Source organism: Bombina bombina, chromosome 2 (genome assembly GCF_027579735.1).
Source record: "Bombina bombina isolate aBomBom1 chromosome 2, aBomBom1.pri, whole genome shotgun sequence".
NCBI classification, from domain to species: domain Eukaryota; kingdom Metazoa; phylum Chordata; class Amphibia; order Anura; family Bombinatoridae; genus Bombina; species Bombina bombina.
Genome location: NC_069500.1, coordinates 985,775,404 through 985,798,338, shown reverse-complemented (window position 1 = coordinate 985,798,338; position 22,935 = coordinate 985,775,404). Strand labels below are relative to the sequence as shown.

The window sequence follows — 22,935 nt, the reverse complement described above, 5'->3', positions numbered from 1 at the left end:
GATTCAAACCGAAACCACTGCCTGAAGTACCTTTCTACCAAAAACTGCTTCAGAAGAAGAGAATACATCAAAATGGTAGAATTTAGTAAAAGTATGCAAAGAGGACCAAATCGCTGCTTTGCAAATCTGATCAACTGAAGCTTCATTCCTAAACGCCCAGGAAGTAGAAACTGACCTAGTAGAATGAGCTGTAATCCTCTGAGGCGGAGTCTTACCCGATTTAACATAGGCAAGATGAATTAAAGATTTCAACCAGGATGCCAAAGAAATGGCAGAAGCTTTCTGGCCTTTTCTAGAACCAGAAAAGATGACAAATAGACTAGAAGTCTTTCGGAAAGATTTAGTAGCTTCAACATAATATTTCAAAGCTCTAACAACATCCAAAGAATGTAATGATTTCTCCTTAGAATTCTTAGGATTAGGACATAATGAAGGAACCACGATTTCTCTACTAATGTTGTTGGAATTCACAACCTTAGGTAAAAATTCAAAAGAAGTTCGCAACACCGCCTTATCCTGATGAAAAATCAGAAAAGGAGACTCACAAGAAAGAGCAGATAATTCAGAAACTCTTCTGGCAGAAGAGATGGCCAAAAGGAACAAAACTTTCCAAGAAAGCAATTTAATGTCCAATGAATGCATAGGTTCAAACGGAGGAGCTTGAAGAGCTCCCAGAACCAAATTCAAACTCCATGGAGGAGAAATTGACTTAATGACAGGCTTTATACGAACCAAAGCTTGTACAAAACAATGAATATCAGGAAGAATAGCAATCTTTCTGTGAAAAAGAACAGAAAGAGCAGAGATTTGTCCTTTCAAGGAACTTGCGGACAAACCCTTATCTAAACCATCCTGAAGAAATTGTAATATTCTCGGAATTCTAAAAGAATACCAAGAAAAATGATGAGTAAGACACCAAGAAATATAAGTCTTCCAGACTCTATAATATATCTCTCTAGATACAGATTTACGAGCCTGTAACATAGTATCAATCACAGAGTCAGAGAAACCTCTTTGACTAAGAATCAAGCGTTCAATCTCCATACCTTTAAATTTAAGGATTTCAGATCCGGATGGAAAAAAGGACCTTGCGACAGAAGGTCTGGTCTTAACGGAAGAGTCCATGGTTGGCAAGATGCCATCCGGACAAGATCCGCATACCAAAACCTGTGAGGCCATGCCGGAGCTATTAGCAGAACAAACGAGCATTCCCTCAGAATCTTGGAGATTACTCTTGGAAGAAGAACTAGAGGCGGAAAGATATAGGCAGGATGATACTTCCAAGGAAGTGATAATGCATCCACTGCCTCCGCCTGAGGATCCCGGGATCTGGACAGATACCTGGGAAGTTTCTTGTTTAGATGAGAGGCCATCAGATCTATCTCTGGAAGCCCCCACATTTGAACAATCTGAAGAAATACCTCTGGGTGAAGAGACCATTCGCCCGGATGCAACGTTTGGCGACTGAGATAATCCGCTTCCCAATTGTCTACACCTGGGATATGAACCGCAGAGATTAGACAGGAGCTGGATTCCGCCCAAACCAAAATTCGAGATACTTCTTTCATAGCCAGAGGACTGTGAGTCCCTCCTTGATGATTGATGTATGCCACAGTTGTGACATTGTCTGTCTGAAAACAAATGAACGATTCTCTCTTCAGAAGAGGCCAAAACTGAAGAGCTCTGAAAATTGCACGGAGTTCCAAAATATTGATCGGTAATCTCACCTCCTGAGATTCCCAAACTCCCTGTGCCGTCAGAGATCCCCACACAGCTCCCCAACCTGTGAGACTTGCATCTGTTGAAATTACAGTCCAGGTCGGAAGAACAAAAGAAGCCCCCTGAATTAAACGATGGTGATCTGTCCACCACGTTAGAGAGTGTCGAACAATCGGTTTTAAAGATATTAATTGAGATATCTTCGTGTAATCCCTGCACCATTGGTTCAGCATACAGAGCTGAAGAGGTCGCATGTGAAAACGAGCAAAGGGGATCGCGTCCGATGCAGCAGTCATAAGACCTAGAATTTCCATGCATAAGGCTACCGAAGGGAATGATTGTGACTGAAGGTTTCGACAAGCTGTAATCAATTTTAGACGTCTCTTGTCTGTTAAAGACAGAGTCATGGACACTGAATCTATCTGGAAACCCAGAAAGGTTACCCTTGTTTGAGGAATCAAAGAACTTTTTGGTAAATTGATCCTCCAACCATGATCTTGAAGAAACAACACAAGTCGATTCGTATGAGACTCTGCTAAATGTAAAGACTGAGCAAGTACCAAGATATCGTCCAAATAAGGAAATACCACAATACCCTGTTCTCTGATTACAGACAGAAGGGCACCGAGAATCTTTGTGAAAATTCTTGGAGCTGTAGCAAGGCCAAACGGTAGAGCCACAAATTGGTAATGCTTGTCTAGAAAAGAGAATCTCAGGAACTGAAAATGATCTGGATGAATCGGAATATGCAGATATGCATCCTGTAAATCTATTGTGGACATATAATTCCCTTGCTGAACAAAAGGCAATATAGTCCTTACAGTTACCATCTTGAACGTTGGTATCCTTACATAACGATTCAATAATTTTAGATCCAGAACTGGTCTGAAGGAATTCTCCTTCTTTGGTACAATGAAGAGATTTGAATAAAACCCCATCCCCTGTTCCGGAACTGGAACTGGCATAATTACTCCAGCCAACTCTAGATCTGAAACACAATTCAGAAATGCTTGAGCTTTCACTGGATTTACTGGGACACGGGAAAGAAAAAATCTCTTTGCAGGAGGTCTGATCTTGAAACCAATTCTGTACCCTTCTGAAACAATGCTCTGAATCCAAAGATTGTGAACAGAATTGATCCAAATTTCTTTGAAAAAACGTAACCTGCCCCCTACCAGCTGAACTGGAATGAGGGCCGTACCTTCATGTGAACTTAGAAGCAGGCTTTGCCTTTCTAGCAGGCTTGGATTTATTCCAGACTGGAGATGGTTTCCAAACTGAAACTGCTCCTGAGGACGAAGGATCAGGCTTTTGTTCTTTGTTGAAACAAAAGGAACGAAAACGATTGTTAGCCCTGTTTTTACCTTTAGATTTTTTATCCTGTGGTAAAAAAGTTCCTTTCCCACCAGTAACAGTTGAAATAATAGAATCCAACTGAGAACCAAATAATTTGTTTCCCTGGAAAGAAATGGAAAGTAGAGTTGATTTAGAAGCCATATCAGCATTCCAAGTCTTAAGCCATAAAGCTCTTCTGGCTAAGATAGCTAGAGACATAAACCTAACATCAACTCTAATAATATCAAAAATGGCATCACAGATAAAATTATTAGCATGCTGAAGAAGAATAATAATATCATGAGAATCACGATTTGCTACTTGTTGCGCTAGGGTTTCCAACCAAAAAGTTGAAGCTGCAGCAACATCAGCCAATGATATAGCAGGTCTAAGAAGATTACCTGAACACAGATAAGCTTTTCTTAGAAAGGATTCAATTTTTCTATCTAAAGGATCCTTAAACGAGGTACCATCTGACGTAGGAATGGTAGTACGTTTAGCAAGGGTAGAAATAGCCCCATCAACTTTAGGGATTTTGTCCCAAAATTCTAACCTGTCAGGCGGAACAGGATATAATTGCTTAAAACGTTTAGAAGGAGTAAATGAATTACCCAATTTATCCCATTCTTTGGAAATCACTGCAGAAATAGCATTAGGAACAGGAAAAACTTCTGGAATAACCGCAGGAGCTTTAAAAACCTTATCCAAACGTATAGAATTAGTATCAAGAGGACTAGAATCCTCTATTTCTAAAGCAATTAGTACTTCTTTAAGTAAAGAGCGAATAAATTCCATCTTAAATAAATATGAAGATTTATCAGCATCAATCTCTGAGATAGAATCCTCTGAACCAGAAGAGTCCAAAGAATCAGAATGATGGTGTTCATTTAAAAATTCATCTGTAGAGAGAGAAGATTTAAAATACTTTTTACGTTTACTAGAAGGAGAAATAACAGACAAAGCCTTCTTTATGGATTCAGAAACAAAATCTCTTATGTTATCAGGAACATTCTGCACCTTAGATGTTGAGGGAACTGCAACAGGCAATGGTACATTACTAAAGGAAATATTATCTGCTTTAACAAGTTTGTCATGACAATTATTACAAACAACAGCTGGAGGAATAGCTACCAAAAATTTACAGCAGATACACTTAGCTTTGGTAGATCCAGCAGGCAGTGATTTTCCTGTAGTATCTTCTGGCTCAGATGCAACGTGAGACATCTTGCAATATGTAAGAGAAAAAACAACATATAAAGCAAAATAGATCAAATTCCTTATAAGACAGTTTCAGGAATGGGAAAGAATGCCAAATATCAAGCTTCTAGCAACCAGAAGCAAATGAAAAATGAGACTGAAATAATGTGGAGACAAAAGCGACGCCCATATTTTTTTAGCGCCAAATAAGACGCCCACATTATTTGGCGCCTAAATGCTTTTGGCGCCAAAAATGACGCCACATCCGGAACGCCGACATTTTTGGCGCAAAATAACGTCAAAAAATGACGTAACTTCCGGCGACACGTATGACGCCGGAAACGGAAAAGAATTTTTGCGCCAAAAAAGTCCGCGCCAAGAATGACGCAATAAAATGAAGCATTTTCAGCCCCCGCGAGCCTAACAGCCCACAGGGAAAAAAGTCAAATTTTTGAGGTAAGAAAAATATGATAATTCAATGCATAATCCCAAATATGAAACTGACTGTCTGAAAATAAGGAAAGTTGAACATTCTGAGTCAAGGCAAATAAATGTTTGAATACATATATTTAGAACTTTATAAATAAAGTGCCCAACCATAGCTTAGAGTGTCACAGAAAATAAGACTTACTTACCCCAGGACACTCATCTACATGTTTGTAGAAAGCCAAACCAGTACTGAAACGAGAATCAGTAGAGGTAATGGTAAATATAAGAGTATATCGTCGATCTGAAAAGGGAGGTAAGAGATGAATCTCTACGACCGATAACAGAGAACCTTATGAAATAGACCCCGTAGAAGGAGATCACTGCATTCAATAGGCAATACTCTCTTCACATCCCTCTGACATTCACTGCACGCTGAGAGGAAAACCGGGCTCCAACTTGCTGCGGAGCGCATATCAACGTAGAATCTAGCACAAACTTACTTCACCACCTCCCTTGGAGGCAAAGTTTGTAAAACTGATTTGTGGGTGTGGTGAGGGGTGTATATAGGCATTTTAAGGTTTGGGAAACTTTGCCCCTCCTGGTAGGAATGTATATCCCATACGTCACTAGCTCATGGACTCTTGTTAATTACTTGAAAGAAATTCTAATTTGTCGAGTTTCACCTGTATGTTATAGAATGATTCAGTGTTTAAGTACACTCAAATTCCAATGGATTATAATCTTACAGACCTTTTGAAAGAATTCACACATTCTGTTTATAATAATGCCTATGAAAAACACGCTATATAAAAACTAAAGAGCCTGCTAATTTGGTTTGATTAAAAAGTTAAACGCAGAAACAATTTTCTGTGACATTAACTAAATAATTATATTATCCAGAGCCATTTGGGTTTGTTAGCATAGTACGCAGGTATGCATTATTGAGAAATTAAGTATCAGGGAAAGTTCATTATTAACATTGCCTTTGAGATTGCAAAACCTATTGATAATCTCACCAGGGTTCAAGTTTACCCTATTTGTACAAAGGTGAGTTAATTAGCAGCCACTGCACTTATTCATTTGTGTTCAAAAAGAAAATCCTTTAATCTGTCCTGTTAGAACATTCCCAGGACTCGAGTTATGTTATGCAAATGTCATGTTTTCTCTGATTTTCAGTAAGTCTCTCATACTGGAGTCCAATTAATTTATTATAGAAGCAGATAATGCAGAGCCTTTGAAGATTAGTTACCCAGATGTTTCAATTCATCTGTGTATATATTTCAAATATTACAAAGCTGTATCTGTGTAGGTTTATTTTTCAAAGCAAAGAAACAATTTCTATTGGTCCAACAATTTAAATGCATTAAAATATCTATGTCTCATTTGCAGAACAAAATAAATTCCTAAGCATCTATATAATGCACTAAAATGTTTGATAGTCTGGCTATTTATAAAAATGTGTATTATGTGTTAATCGTCAGATGCTTTGCAGAAACACATACCTATCTGCCTCCGTTCCAATGGAAGCTGGACTTCTGTCTGGTCGGCAAATCTGCAGAGAACCATGTGCTCCTGGTAAAAAAATAAAAATAATATAGATACAAAGTAATAATTATGGGGAAAAGATAAGAAAGGCTAACAATTGTGCACAAATAGTATGACAGTATCCCAAGTAATGTCCATTGAGTCAATAGCCTTGATTCAATTAAACTCATTTGTAAAACAACTATTTTGTTAAAGCTTTGCTGCTCAAAAAAATTGGAATTCATAAAGATTTGGAATTGTTCCTCATCAGAGCAACAAATTCAGCTCCAGGGAAATCAATGGAGACACTTCCATCTTGCAACCATTAACTTCTTGCTGCATAAAACAAGTTTCGCTGTCAAGCTTCACAAAAACACTTTCAAAACATTACAAAACTAACAAAAATACACCTTATATAAAACAATCCACTCTAACATATGCACAAAAGAAAACTCTGAAAAAGTTCAAATACAAGAATGAAATAACCTCATCAGCTTTGAAATAGTGAAACACGATTAAGAGGAAACACTTCCAAAGAGCAATCAGGTTTTTAAATTCTGTATGCTGAGGCGAGGTTTAGGTGAAAAATGCAGACCATGCCTCGAGAACGCCCCAAAACACCACAGTAAATGTAAGGCCATACTAAAATTAATGCTAGCACGGCTAGAGGTCTGCTATCTCTGGCTTATGGACGGATCTTGTGAGGAGGTGTTGCACAGTATTGAAAGAAGAAAGTCCTGTGAATAGTGCAGAACTGAAGGTGTAGGTGAGCTAAGATTAGTGCAGCAGTGATCCATGTTTGTGCTAATGTTTGCTCAGACTTTTTTTGCCCTCCAATCAGGATACCACATTTTATGCTTTAAAAATTGAAAGTGACCTTGCGGCAGTATTGGCAGCAAAGCCTTCACAGAAAGTGTTAAAAGGTTCTTGATAGCTGCATTCTGTACTTTGTTATTTTGTGAGAACACCCTGGCATTAATATTTCAGTCCTGACCTTCCTGTTATGACTTTTTTTGTTCATTGGATTATGCCCTGCCTACAGACTTTTGGTCATTGTGACTTGGATTGCTGTCTACTCCCTGTGATTTGACGCATGGTTACTACTGGGTCACCTGGTTCCTGAATCTGGACTGTCTCCTGTTACTTCTTCTGAGAGTTCCCTGAGTTTAACACAGTTTTTGAACTTCTCTGTTGGTTCTAAATTCAGCCTGTTCCGGATAATCACCTTCAGATCATTTCCTGCTACTTTGGTTCCAGCATACAAACAAGGTGTATCTCATTTATTACCTTATAGATACCACTTTTTCGTGTCTGTTAGATTGCTAAGACAAAGTTTGCTCTATCCAGAAAGATTAGTTCACCATAACAAAACTGAGAACATGATTTACAAACTTATTTCTTAAGTGTTGCAGTTTTTATTGAAATTATTGTTTTTCACAGCAGTTCATAACAACTATTTATGTAAATGAACAATAAGACATCTAGGCAGCCAAATGAGACCTATTACTATAGCCCACTGGTTTTCAAACCTGTCCTCCCCAACAGTCCAGGTTTTCAGGATAACCTTCGATCAGAGCAGGTAAAACAACCATGTTTACACCTGTGCTCCAAGTTCAGATATCCTCAAAACGTGGCTTGTTAGAGAGGCCTGAGGACAGGTTTGAAAATCAGTGCTATAGCCAAATAACTGTGCACATAACAAAATGGCCTAAGTAAATAAAATAATATCTCAACATTTTTTTGTTCCAGGATTTTCTGTGGCATATGGATTTGGAATGTACAGTTAATCTTGTATACAAATTTTCTCACAGTGCATATGGAACAAAATAAAAATTGCAATATCTATTGATAACTTTACCATTATCAAATGACAAACGGACAAGGTTTTGTTTTACCCCCAGGGACTGCCAATCACACTGGTTAGATTAGTTGGGGGTGATAATAGTTCAGTACTGGTGGAGAGGTTAAGACCACTGCTTCTTAACTATTGGCTGCACCGCTAAAGCTCCAAAGATGCATCTGTAACTTGATAAAAAAAAAAGCTGTATGTTTTAATTTTTTAAAAAGATAGATAATCCCTTTAATACCCATTCCACAGTTTTGCATAACTAACACAGTTATATTAATACACTTTTTACCTCTGTGATTACCTTGTATCTAAGCCTCTGCAGACTGCCCCCTTATCTCAGTTCTTTTGACAGACTTGCATCTTAGCCAATCAGTGCTGACTCATAGGTAAATCCACAGGAGTGAGAATGTTATCTATTATGGCACACATGCACTAGCACTGTCTAGCTGTGAAAACCTGCCAAAACACACTGAGATACGAGGCAGCCTTCAAGGGCTTAGAAATTAGCATTTGAGCCTACCTATGTTTAGCCTTCAAAAAAGAATACCAAGATAATTCAGATAGAGCATGCAATTTTAAGCAACTTTCTAACGGCTAGATTTAGAGTTTTGTCAGTAACGACCCGCGTAGCTAACGCTGGCTTTTTTCTGGCCGCACCTTTAAAATAACTCTGGTATTGAGAGTCCACAGAATGGCTGCGTTAGGCTCCAAAAAAGGAGCGTAGAGCATATTTAACGCAATTTCAACTCTCGATACCAGAGTTGCTTACGGACGCGGCCAGCCTCAAAAACGTGCTCGTGCACGATTCCCCCATAGAAAACAATGGGGCTGTTTGAGCTGAAAAAAAACCTAACACCTGCAAAAAAGCCGTGTTCAGCTCCTAACGCAGCCCCATTGTTTTCTATGGGGAAACACTTCCTACGTCTGCACCTAACACCCTAACATGTACCCCGAGTCTAAACACCCCTAACCTTACACTTATTAACCCCTAATCTGCCGCCCCCGCTATCGCTGACCCCTGCATATTATTTTTAACCCCTAATCTGCCGCTCCGTACACCACCGCAACCTACATTATAGCTATGAACCCCTAATCTGCTGTCCCTAACACCGCCGACCCCTATATTAAATTTATTAACCCCTAATCTGCCCCCCACAACGTCGCCGCTACCTACCTACACTTATTAAGCCCTAATCTGCCGAGCGGACCGCACCGCTATTATAATAAAGTTATTAACCCCTAATCCGCCTCACTAACCCTATAATAAATAGTATTAACCCCTAATCTGCCCTCCCTAACATCGCCGACACCTAACTTCAAGTATTAACCCCTAATCTGCCGATCGGAGCTCACCGCTAATCTAATAAATTTTTTAACCCCTAAAGCTAATTCTAACCCTAACACCCCCCTAAGTTAAATATAATTTTATTCTAACGAAATAAATTAACTCTTATTAACCCCTTAATGACCACAATGTACACTGTATGTCACTGGTCGTTAAGGGTTTTTTCAGGACATAATAGCACAAATCTAGCAAGAACACTATATTAATGCCCTCCATCCAGCAGGCTTTGTGGAATAGAGCAGTCTCAACGCTGGTGGCAAGACCGCACTATAAAACAATCAAGTCCCAAAAATAGGTCAGTGACATACAGGGTACGTCGCTGGTCCTTAAGGGGTTAAATAACTTATTCCTATTTAAAGCTAAATACTTACCTGTAAAATAAACCCTAATATAGCTACAATATAACGAATAATTACATTGTAGCTATTTTAGGATTAATATTTATTTTACAGGCAACTTTGTAATTATTTTAACCAGGTACAATAGCTAGTTAAGAACTATTTAATAGTTACCTAGTTAAAATAATTACAAAATTACCTGTAAAATAAATCCTAACCTAAGTTACAATTAAACCTAACACTACACTATCAATAAATTAATTAAATAAAATACCTACAATTATCTACAATTAAACCTAACACTACACTATCAATACATTAATTAAATACAATATCTACAAATAAATACAATTAAATAAACTAACTAAAGTACAAAAAATAAAAAAGAACTAAGTTACAAAAAATAAAAAAATATTTACAAACATTAGAAAAAATTACAACAATTTTAAACTAATTACACCTACTCTAAGCCCCCTAATAAAATAACAAAGACCCCCAAAATAAAAAACTGCCCTACCCTATTCTAAATTACTAAAGTTCAAAGCTCTTTTACCTTACCAGCCCTGAACAGGGCCCTTTGCGGGGCATGCCCCAAGAAATTCAGCTCTTTTGCCTGTAAAAAAAACACATACAATACCCCCCCCCCACATTACAACCCAACACCCACATACCCCTAATCTAACCCAAACCCCCCTTAAATAAACCTAACACTAAGCCCCTGAAGATCTTCCTACCTTGTGTTCACCTCGCCGGGTTCAGAGTCTTGATCCAAGGCCCAAGCGGGGGGCTGAAGAGTGATGTCAATCCTCGGGCTGAAGTCTGGATCCAAGCGGCGGCTGAAGAAATCCATCATCGGGCTGAAGTCGGAAGTCCATCATCGGGATGAAGTCTTCTATCAAGCCGCATCTTCAATCTTCTTTCTTCTGGAGCGGAGCCATCTTCTTCCAAGCCGACGCGGAACATCCTCTTCAACCGACGACTAGACGACGAATGACGGTTCCTTTAAGGGACGTCATCCAAGATGGCGTCCCTCGAATTCCGATTGGCTGATAGGATTCTATCAGCCAATCGGAATTAAGGTAGGAATATTCTGATTGGCTGATGGAATCAGCCAATCAGAATCAAGTTCAATCCGATTGGCTGATCCGATCAGCCAATCAGATAGAGCTCGCATTCTATTGGCTGATCGGAACAGCCAATAGAATGCGAGCTCAATCTGATTGGCTGATTGGATCAGCCAATCGGATTGAACTTGATTCTGATTGGCTGATTCCATCAGCCAATCAGAATATTCCTACCTTAATTCTGATTGGCTGATAGAATCATATCAGCCAATCGGAATTCGAGGGACGCCATCTTGGATGACGTCATTTAAAGGAACCGCCATTCGTCGTCTAGTCGTCGGAGAAGAAGGATGGATCCGCGATGGAGGTCTTCAAGATGGAGCCGGTCCTCATCGGATGAAGATAGAAGATGCCGCTTGGAAGATGATGGTTGCCGGTCCGGATCTACTCTTCTTCCCGGATAGGATGAAGACTTTGGACCCTCTTCTGGACTTCTTCAGCCGTCGGATGGTGGATGTCTAGCCCCCGCTTGGGCTTGGAGGAAGATTTTGGAGCCAGGACGGATCGGTGATACCTGGTGAGGTGAAGATAAGGTAGGAAGATCTTCAGGGGCTTAGTGTTAGGTTTATTTAAGGGGGGTTTGGGTTAGATTAGGGGTATGTGGGTGGTGGGTTGTAATGTTGGGGGGGGTATTGTATGTGTTTTTTTACAGGCAAAAGAGCTGAATTTCTTGGGGCATGCCCCGCAAAGGGCCCTGTTCAGGGCTGGTAAGGTAAAAGAGCTTTGAACTTTAGTAATTTAGAATAGGGTAGGGCATTTTTTTATTTTGGGGGGCTTTGTTATTTTATTAGGGGGCTTAGAGTAGGTGTAATTAGTTTAAAATTGTTGTAATATTTTTCTTATGTTTGTAAATATTTTTGTATTTTTTGTAACTTAGTTCTTTTTTATTTTTTGTACTTTAGTTAGTTTATTTCATTGTAGTTATTTGTAGATATTGTATTTAATTAATTTATTGATAGTGTAGTGTTAGGTTTAATTGTAGGTAATTGTAGGTATTTTATTTAATTAATTTAATGATAGTATAGTGTTAGGTTTAATTGTAACTTAGGTTAGGATTTATTTTGCAGGTAATTTTGTTATTATTTTAACTAGGTAACTATTAAATAGTTCTTAACTATTTAATAGCTATTGTACCCGGTTAAAATAATTACAAAGTTGCCTGTAAAATAAATATTAATCCTAAAATAGCTACAATGTAATTATTCGTTATATTGTAGCTATATTAGGGTTTATTTTACAGGTAAGTATTTAGCTTTAAATAGGAATAAGTTATTTAATAAGAGTTAATTTATTTCGTTAGAATAAAATTATATTTAAATTAGGGGGGTGTTAGGGTTAGAATTAGCTTTAGGGGTTAATAAATTTAATAGAGTAGCGGTGCGGTCCGCTTGGCAGATTAGGGGTTAATAAGTGTAGGCAGGTGGAGGCGACGTTGTGGGGGGCAGATTAGGGGTTAATAAATATAATATAGGGGTCGGCGGTGTTAGGGGCAGCAGATTAGGGGTACATAAGGATAACTTAAGTAGCGGCGCTTTGCGGTCGGCAGATTAGGGGTTAATTATTGTAGGTAGTTGGCGGCGACGTTGTGGGGGGCAGATTAGGGGTTAATAAATATAATATAGGGGTCGGCGGTGTTAGGGGCAGCAGATTAGGGGTACATAAGTATAACATAGGTGGCGGTCGGCAGATTAGGGGTTAAAAAAATTTAATCGAGTGGCGGCGATGTGGGAGGACCTCAGTTTAGGGGTACATAGGTAGTTTATGGGTGTTAGTGTACTTTAGAGCACAGTAGTTAAGAGCTTTATGAACCGGCGTTAGCCCAGAAAGCTCTTAACTACTGACTTTTTTCTGCGGCTGGAGTTTTGTCGTTAGATTTCTAACGCTCACTTCACCCACGACTCTAAATACCGGAGTTAGAAAGATCCCATTGAAAAGATAGGATACGCAATTGACGTAAGGGGATCTATGGTATGGAAAAGTTGCGGCTGAAAAGTGAGCGTTAGACCCTTTTTTGACTGACTCCAAATACCGGCGGTAGCCTAAAACCAGCGTTAGGAGCCTCTAACGCTGGTTTTCACGGCTACCGCCAAACTCCAAATCTAGGCCTAAGTTACCCAGGGTGCTGAACCAAAAATGGGACGGCTCCTAAGCTTACATTCTTGTCTTTTCAAATAGACATACCAAGAGAATGATACAAAAATTGATAATAGGAGTAAATTAGAAAGTTGTTTAAAATTGCATGCTCTATCTGAATCATGAAAGAAAAAAAATTGGATTTCATATCCCTTTAAATCCATCACAGTGGACATACAATTTTATCATTTATTATGCACTGTGTTTATAAGAACTAATGTCATTTATGTCATCATTAATTTACACCTTAATATTACTACCTAATTACCTAATTTACTGTTGCTCTGGAGCTAACTTTAATTATAAAACATTTGTAGGGGTAGACAAACAATTATCTGCATTAAAAGTGCAATGTTAAAATGATTTAACAAATTATAGCATGTTCTTTTTTTTGCACGTTTATGTCCCTTTAACACTTGGGGGCCTATTTATTAATGTGCGAGCGGACATGATACGATGTAGCGTATCATGTCCATCGCACATCGATAAATGCCGACAGCATACGCTGTCTGCATTTATCATTACACAAGCAGTTCTTGTGAACTGCTTGTGCAATGCCGCCCCCTGCATATTCACGTCCAATCGGCCGATAGCAGGGGGTGTCAATCAGCCCGATCATACAGGATTGGGCGGATTGAAGATCGCAGCCTCAGAGGCAGCGGACAAGTTATGGAGCAGCAATATTTAGACCGCTGCTTCATAACTAATGTTTGCATCAAGCTTCATTCGGAGCTTGATAATTCAGCCCTATATACTTTAGTGGTGTTTTGCTGGGAAAGCAGTTGTTACTGCTAGGCCATGAAACACCAAGGGCTCGTTTTGTCAGTAAAAATGAGGCCATAAGCTACCAAAGTTGCCAACAGCTAAAATTAGTTTATGGCTCAATTTTAGTACCAGTTTTCCAAGGAAATATTTTGCGTAATGCGTGCAGTTGGTCTTTTTGTGTATGTGTAAGTTAATGTTGTGTTAACGCTTCCAACCAACGTTGGGCTTCTCAAAAATCGGGCTATAACAAGTTTGGTGCTATCGTAACCCGACCTTAGATTACAAATATTAATGTTAACGCCTGTGCTCCTTACCTGTGATCTTCTACTCCAAATTTTTTATTGTTTAAAAGGATAGATAATCCCTTTATTACCCATTCCCCAGTTTACCACAGCCAACATGGTTATAATAATATATATATATTTTTTTTATTAATATTTTAAATCTTTTTATTGAGGCTTATAAGATACAGGTGTAAGTAGCATTTGCTTCCATAAGTCAAAAACACAGAGTCACCTCCATGTATACATATGTAAGTACATCACAGACATAACATTGCTATATGGCAAAGTCACGATATATAACTATAATGCATAAAGCAAATACAAAGTAACATAACCTCTTTTTTTTTATAGAAAAGTTCCCCTTGTAATTGCAGAAACTATAACACGTTTTTGTCCCCAAATAAGATATTACAGCCACTCTTGGACCGCTAAAACCATACTAGGTAAAGTATATATGGGGATATGAGGGGGAAAGAATATATTGGCTACTTAAAAAGCCAAAACAATATTTTGTAAATTGTCCTGAGTAGATGCCCTATGTACAACATATAGAGGGAAAGAGAATATTGTTGGGAAAGTTTCATAAGATATCTAATGTAGTAATTTGGGAAAATAGGTCTGTAGGGTGCATTTTCCTTTGTTTACTTCAGTAAACTTTAGTGGTGGTGGGGGGAGATCTAATGCTAAGTGTGGCTACTGAGGAGAGGCTGGTAAATAAAAAAACAGAATTTATGTTTACCTGATAAATTACTTTCTCCAACGGTGTGTCCGGTCCACGGCGTCATCCTTACTTGTGGGATATTCTCTTCCCCAACAGGAAATGGCAAAGAGCCCAGCAAAGCTGGTCACATGATCCCTCCTAGGCTCCGCCTACCCCAGTCATTCGACCGACGTTAAGGAGGAATATTTGCATAGGAGAAACCATATGGTACCGTGGTGACTGTAGTTAAAGAAAATAAAATATCAGACCTGATTAAAAAAAAACCAGGGCGGGCCGTGGACCGGACACACCGTTGGAGAAAGTAATTTATCAGGTAAACATAAATTCTGTTTTCTCCAACATAGGTGTGTCCGGTCCACGGCGTCATCCTTACTTGTGGGAACCAATACCAAAGCTTTAGGACACGGATGAAGGGAGGGAGCAAATCAGGTCACCTAAATGGAAGGCACCACGGCTTGCAAAACCTTTCTCCCAAAAATAGCCTCAGAAGAAGCAAAAGTATCAAACTTGTAAAATTTGGTAAAAGTGTGCAGTGAAGACCAAGTCGCTGCCCTACATATCTGATCAACAGAAGCCTCGTTCTTGAAGGCCCATGTGGAAGCCACAGCCCTAGTGGAATGAGCTGTGATTCTTTCGGGAGGCTGCCGTCCGGCAGTCTCGTAAGCCAATCTGATGATGCTTTTAATCCAAAAAGAGAGAGAGGTAGAAGTTGCTTTTTGACCTCTCCTTTTACCGGAATAAACAACAAACAAGGAAGATGTTTGTCTAAAATCCTTTGTAGCTTCTAAATAGAATTTTAGAGCGCGAACAACATCCAAATTGTGCAACAAACGTTCCTTCTTTGAAACTGGTTTCGGACACAGAGAAGGTACGATAATCTCCTGGTTAATGTTTTTGTTAGAAACAACTTTCGGAAGAAAACCAGGTTTAGTACGCAAAACCACCTTATCTGCATGGAACACCAGATAAGGAGGAGAACACTGCAGAGCAGATAATTCTGAAACTCTTCTAGCAGAAGAAATTGCAACCAAAAACAAAACTTTCCAAGATAATAATTTAATATCAACGGAATGCAAGGGTTCAAACGGAACCCCCTGAAGAACTGAAAGAACTAAATTGAGACTCCAAGGAGGAGTCAAAGGTTTGTAAACAGGCTTGATTCTAACCAGAGCCTGAACAAAGGCTTGAACATCTGGCACAGCTGCCAGCTTTTTGTGAAGTAACACCGACAAGGCGGAAATCTGTCCCTTCAGGGAACTTGCAGATAATCCTTTTTCCAATCCTTCTTGAAGGAAGGATAGAATCCTAGGAATCTTAACCTTGTCCCAAGGGAATCCTTTAGATTCACACCAACAGATATATTTTTTCCAAATCTTGTGGTAAATCTTTCGAGTTACAGGCTTTCTGGCCTGAACAAGAGTATCGATAACAGAATCTGAGAATCCTCGCTTCGATAAAATCAAGCGTTCAATCTCCAAGCAGTCAGCTGGAGTGAAACCAGATTCGGATGTTCGAACGGACCCTGAACAAGAAGGTCTCGTCTCAAAGGTAGCTTCCAAGGTGGAGCCGATGACATATTCACCAGATCTGCATACCAAGTCCTGCGTGGCCACGCAGGAGCTATCAAGATCACCGACGCCCTCTCCTGATTGATCCTGGCTACCAGCCTGGGGATGAGAGGAAACGGCGGGAACACATAAGCTAGTTTGAAGGTCCAAGGTGCTACTAGTGCATCCACTAGAGCCGCCTTGGGATCCCTGGATCTGGACCCGTAGCAAGGAACTTTGAAGTTCTGACGAGAGGCCATTAGATCCATGTCTGGAATGCCCCACAGCTGAGTGACTTGGGCAAAGATTTCCGGATGGAGTTCCCACTCCCCCGGATGCAATGTCTGACGACTCAGAAAATCCGCTTCCCAATTTTCCACTCCTGGGATGTGGATAGCAGACAGGTGGCAGGAGTGAGACTCCGCCCATAGAATGATTTTGGTCACTTCTTCCATCGCTAGGGAACTCCTTGTTCCCCCCTGATGGTTGATGTACGCAACAGTCGTCATGTTGTCTGATTGAAACCGTATGAACTTGGTCCTCGCTAGCTGAGGCCAAGCCTTGAGAGCATTGAATATCGCTCTCAGTTCCAGAATATTTATCGGTAGAAGAGATTCTTCCCGAGACCAAAGACCCTGAGCTTTCAGGGATCCCCAGACCGCGCCCCAGCCCATCAGACTGGCGTCGGTCGTGACAATGACCCACTCTGGTCTGCGGAATGTCATCCCTTGTGACAGGTTGTCCAGGGACAGCCACCAACGGAGTGAGTCTCTAGTCCTCTGATTTACTTGTATCTTTGGAGACAAGTCTGTATAGTCCCCATTCCACTGACTGAGCATGCACAGTTGTAATGGTCTTAGATGAATGCGCGCAAAAGGAACTATGTCCATTGCCGCTACCATCAACCCGATCACTTCCATGCACTGAGCTATGGAAGGAAGAGGAACGGAATGAAGTATCCGACAAGAGTCTAGAAGTTTTGTTTTTCTGGCCTCTGTTAGAAAAATCCTCATTTCTAAGGAGTCTATAATTGTTCCCAAGAAGGGAACCCTTGTTGACGGGGATAGAGAACTCTTTTCCACGTTCACTTTCCAGCCGTGAGATCTGAGAAAGGCCAGGACGATGTCCGTGTGAGCCTTTGCTTGAGGAAGGGACGACGCTTGAATCAGAATGTCGTCCAGGTAAGGTACTACTGCAATGCCCCTTGGTCTTAGCACCGCTAGAAGGGACCCTAGTACCTTTGTGAAAATCCTGGGAGCAGTGGCTAATCCGAAAGGAAGCGCCACGAACTGGTAATGTTTGTCCAGGAATGCAAACCTTAGGAACCGATGATGTTCCTTGTGGATAGGAATATGTAGATACGCATCCTTTAAATCCACCGTGGTCATGAATTGACCTTCCTGGATGGAAGGAAGAATAGTTCGAATGGTTTCCATCTTGAACGATGGAACCTTGAGAAACTTGTTTAAGATCTTGAGATCTAAGATTGGTCTGAACGTTCCCTCTTTTTTGGGAACTATGAACAGATTGGAGTAGAACCCCATCCCTTGTTCTCTTAATGGAACAGGATGAATCACTCCCATTTTTAACAGGTCTTCTACACAATGTAAGAACGCCTGTCTTTTTATGTGGTCTGAAGACAACTGAGACCTGTGGAACCTCCCCCTTGGGGGAAGTCCCTTGAATTCCAGAAGATAACCCTGGGAGACTATTTCTAGCGCCCAAGGATCCAGAACATCTCTTGCCCAAGCCTGAGCGAAGAGAGAGAGTCTGCCCCCCACCAGATCCGGTCCCGGATCGGGGGCCAATATTTCATGCTGTCTTGGTAGCAGTGGCAGGTTTCTTGGCCTGCTTTCCCTTGTTCCAGCCTTGCATTGGTCTCCAAGCTGGCTTGGCTTGAGAAGTATTACCCTCTTGCTTAGAGGACGTAGCACTTTGGGCTGGTCCGTTTTTACGAAAGGGACGAAAATTTGGTCTATTTTTTGCCTTGAAAGGCCGATCCTGAGGAAGGGCGTGGCCCTTACCCCCAGTGATATCAGAGATAATCTCTTTCAAGTCAGGGCCAAACAGCGTTTTCCCCTTGAAAGGAATGTTTAGTAGCTTGTTCTTGGAAGACGCATCAGCCGACCAAGATTTCAACCAAAGCGCTCTGCGCGCCACAATAGCAAACCCAGAATTCTTAGCCGCTAACCTAGCCAATTGCAAAGTGGCGTCTAGGGTGAAAGAATTAGCCAATTTGAGAGCATTGATTCTGTCCATAATCTCCTCATAAGGAGGAGAATCACTATCGAGCGCCTTTATCAGTTCATCAAACCAGAAACATGCGGCTGTAGTGACAGGGACAATGCATGAAATTGGTTGTAGAAGGTAACCCTGCTGAACAAACATCTTTTTAAGCAAACCTTCTAATTTTTTATCCATAGGATCTTTGAAAGCACAACTATCCTCTATGGGTATAGTGGTGCGTTTGTTTAAAGTAGAAACCGCTCCCTCGACCTTGGGGACTGTCTGCCATAAGTCCTTTCTGGGGTCGACCATAGGAAACAATTTTTTAAATATGGGGGGAGGGACGAAAGGAATACCGGGCCTTTCCCATTCTTTATTAACAATGTCCGCCACCCGCTTGGGTATAGGAAAAGCTTCTGGGAGCCCCGGCACCTCTAGGAACTTGTCCATTTTACATAGTTTCTCTGGGATGACCAACTTTTCACAATCATCCAGAGTGGATAATACCTCCTTAAGCAAAATGCGGAGATGTTCCAACTTAAATTTAAATGCAATCACATCAGGTTCAGCCTGTTGAGAAATGTTCCCTGAATCAGTAATTTCTCCCTCAGACAAAACCTCCCTGGCCCCCTCAGATTGGGTTAGGGGCCCTTCAGAGATATTAATATCAGCGTCGTCATGCTCTTCAGTAACTAAAACAGAGCAGCCACGCTTACGCTGACAAGGGTTCATTTTGGCTAAAATGTTTTTGACAGAATTATCCATTACAGCCGTTAATTGTTGCATAGTAAGGAGTATTGGCGCGCTAGATGTACTAGGGGCCTCCTGAGTGGGCAAGACTCGTGTAGACGAAGGAGGGAATGATGCAGTACCATGCTTACTCCCCTCACTTGAGGAATCATCTTGGGCATCATTGTCATTATCACATAAATCACATTTATTTAAATGAATAGGAATTCTGGCTTCCCCACATTCAGAACACAGTCTATCTGGTAGTTCAGACATGTTAAACAGGCATAAACTTGATAAGAAAGTACAAAAAACGTTTTAAAATAAAACCGTTACTGTCACTTTAAATTTTAAACTGAACACACTTTATTACTGCAATTGCGAAAAAACATGAAGGAATTGTTCAAAATTCACCAAATTTTCACCACAGTGTCTTAAAGCCTTAAAAGTATTGCACACCAAATTTGGAAGCTTTAACCCTTAAAATAACGGAACCGGAGCCGTTTTAAAACTTTAACCCCTTTACAGTCCCTGGTATCTGCTTTGCTGAGACCCAACCAAACCCAAAGGGGAATACGATACCAAATGACGCCTTCAGAAAGTCTTTTCTAAGTATCAGAGCTCCCTCACATGCGACTGCATGCCATGCCTCTCAAAAACAAGTGCGCCACACCGGCGCGAAAATGAGGCTCTGCTTATGCTTTGGGAAAGCCCCTAAGAAATAAGGTGTCTAATACAGTGCCTGCCGATATTATTATATCAAAATACCCAGATAAAATGATTCCTCAAGGCTAAATATGTGTTAATAATGAATCGATTTAGCCCAGAAAAGTCTACAGTCTTAATAAGCCCTTGTGAAGCCCTTATTTACGATCGTAATAAACATGGCTTACCGGATCCCATAGGGAAAATGACAGCTTCCAGCATTACATCGTCTTGTTAGAATGTGTCATACCTCAAGCAGCAAGAGACTGCACACTGTTCCCCCAACTGAAGTTAATTGCTCTCAACAGTCCTGTGTGGAACAGCCATGGATTTTAGTTACGGTTGCTAAAATCATTTTCCTCATACAAACAGAAATCTTCATCTCTTTTCTGTTTCTGAGTAAATAGTACATACCAGCACTATTTCAAAATAACAAACTCTTGATTGAATAATAAAAACTACAGTTAAACACTAAAAAACTCTAAGCCATCTCCGTGGAGATGTTGCCTGTACAACGGCAAAGAGAATGACTGGGGTAGGCGGAGCCTAGGAGGGATCATGTGACCAGCTTTGCTGGGCTCTTTGCCATTTCCTGTTGGGGAAGAGAATATCCCACAAGTAAGGATGACGCCGTGGACCGGACACACCTATGTTGGAGAAACATGATCAATTCTAGGAGACCTCATGCATGAGACATATCGGTACACATAAATACATATTTTTCTGTCTATCCCTGCAATTAAGCAATAACAGCCACTTTCTTCACAGTGCTTAGTCCCACTGTCTCGGCCGCTGACAGCAGAACATATAACATCATCTTATAGGGCAATTATTGTATGTGTAGGAAAGGCATAGGGCTATGACTTTAAAATCTATAGCAACTCAATCTGTGTAACTACGCGTTGAGGTCATCTAGAAATATTATAGTGTAGTTCATCATCCAATAGAAAGATTGCCTTTGGCTTTAAATGGTTTGTGTTCTAAATCGTACCGTGTATATGTATTTATTTTATATTTTTATATTTTTAATATTTTTATATAATATTTATATATATATATATATACACATACATACATACATATATATGTGGGATACATAGCTGAATGAGCTGAAGAAACTTGTAAGAGGAAATTCAATAACATAGCTTTACTATCTTTTATATAATATAAAGCTGGATTATGAAACCGGCAGAGGTTTATGTTTCTAGCTCAGGTTGAGGACCTTTATAAAATCTAGTATAAATATTAATATGTATATTGTCCACAGTAACAACTATCAAACTACTTCTATTGGACAAACTGAAGAAGTAAGTCCCTGAACAAAAAAACAAAGAATCAGTCTTTCAGACTCAGAGAGGATAGCATAATTAGTACTAGGGTTCTTCCAATGTATTCGCAAATAGATAATATGTGGGAATGTGAAACAAAAGAGATGGAGTGTAGTGAGACATTAACACTTAACAATGGTCTATAGCGTTTAAAAATATATGTTCACTATTGGTGGACCATGCTCTAGCTGGGTAACATCTTATTAGCTACAGCACAGACTAGACATATAGAAGTATTATATTCCCACATATTAAGCACAGGAGCAATAACGTAATGAACATAACAGTACAACCTTAGCTTTAAGAGGGATACAGGGGAAGAGGTATTAGAGTCCACAAATACTATTAAAGCCTCAAGCAATAACTGGGGGAAAATGTATAATAACAACACAGAGGGAGGTCTACGGTCCCCGTATAAAGTTCAGAACAAAACTCAATCTCTAAAGAGCATCATTCTAGATGTGAGAAGATAAGTCTCACAAATAAATTTCTTGCCTACTTGCGGGGACTTAGTGGGTACCCGTATAGCAGTTCTTTTCAGTCCATGTTTAACCTTTTCCGGTTTTAAGAGATGTGCCCAAAGTTGTCGGTTGGTTTCCTCAGCCAATGGTCCAGATCATATGCAAGTCTTCATCGTCTAGGGCCGATCCAGGTAAGCTTAACTATACTGTCAATAGGGTCAAGCGTCATCTCCTCTGTCTCTGTACAGAGATCAGCCAGAAGGTCCCCAGACTGTATAGGTCTCCCGCTGTTCAAGGCAAAGTCCGGTATCACGGCATGCGCTGCAATATCTCCTGGGCCACTATGTTGGATTCCGGCTTACATGTGAGGCGCAAGCTGGCTGCTATTTCCGGATGTGAGGGCTTTTGATTCTAGGGCACCAATTGCCAGATCCACCGGCTTAGGCACCACAGGTGTATCTTCACTTCTGACATGTTCTCATCAAGCCCACTTGGACAGTGTGTAGTTGCGCTAGGTGCGGGGCGGCTTATAAAGCAGCCCATGGCTTGTGTAGGTAGTTTTGGGAGAACTTCTCTCATCTGCTGTCTGAGGTCACCAATGTGGTCTGCTATCAGCTGTATGGATTTGTGTTCCTAATTGTCAATCCACTCGTTGGTCTGCATGGCACACAGGTAGCTCAGACTGTTCACAGACGCCATTATATGTGGCGCTATTAAAGGTCATAAGATAGTAGCACAACCCCGATTCGGTCTGTCCGTTTCCTTCAGTAGTCTTGAAGATGAGATGGATCTTTTAATAAAAAGTTAAGGCACATATTTACAAAATAACCCCAATTATTAGGTATAAAAATCAGGAGCTACTGCAGAACACGTCTGGTTGCTTGGGCGGTTGACTCCGCCCCCTATATTAATATACTTTTTACCTCAGTGATTACCTTGTATCTAAGCCTCTTCTGACAGCCCCCTTATCACATGACTATGTATTTATTATCAATTGACTTGCATTGTAGCCAATTAGTGCTGTGTCCTGCACAATCCACGGGAGTGAGCACAATGTTATCTATAAGGCACACGTGGATTAGCAGTCTACTGTTGTGAAAAGCAAATACAAAAGCATGTGATAAGAGGCTGTCTGTAGTGGCTTAGAAACAGGCAGAAATTTAGAGGTTTAAATGT

The 22,935-nt window shown here is 40.4% G+C and overlaps 1 protein-coding gene across 2 annotated transcripts in view; it reads right to left on the bottom strand.

Annotated features, from left to right (window-relative positions):
• Positions 1–22,935, bottom strand: part of GSTCD (glutathione S-transferase C-terminal domain containing) — a 517,648-nt gene that overhangs the window by 41,211 nt on the left and 453,502 nt on the right. For both annotated transcript variants that reach the window (XM_053703512.1, XM_053703511.1), the window contains exon 11: positions 6,183–6,252. In XM_053703512.1, the coding sequence (XP_053559487.1) occupies positions 6,183–6,252 (70 nt within the window). The remainder of the gene's footprint in view (positions 1–6,182; positions 6,253–22,935) is intronic.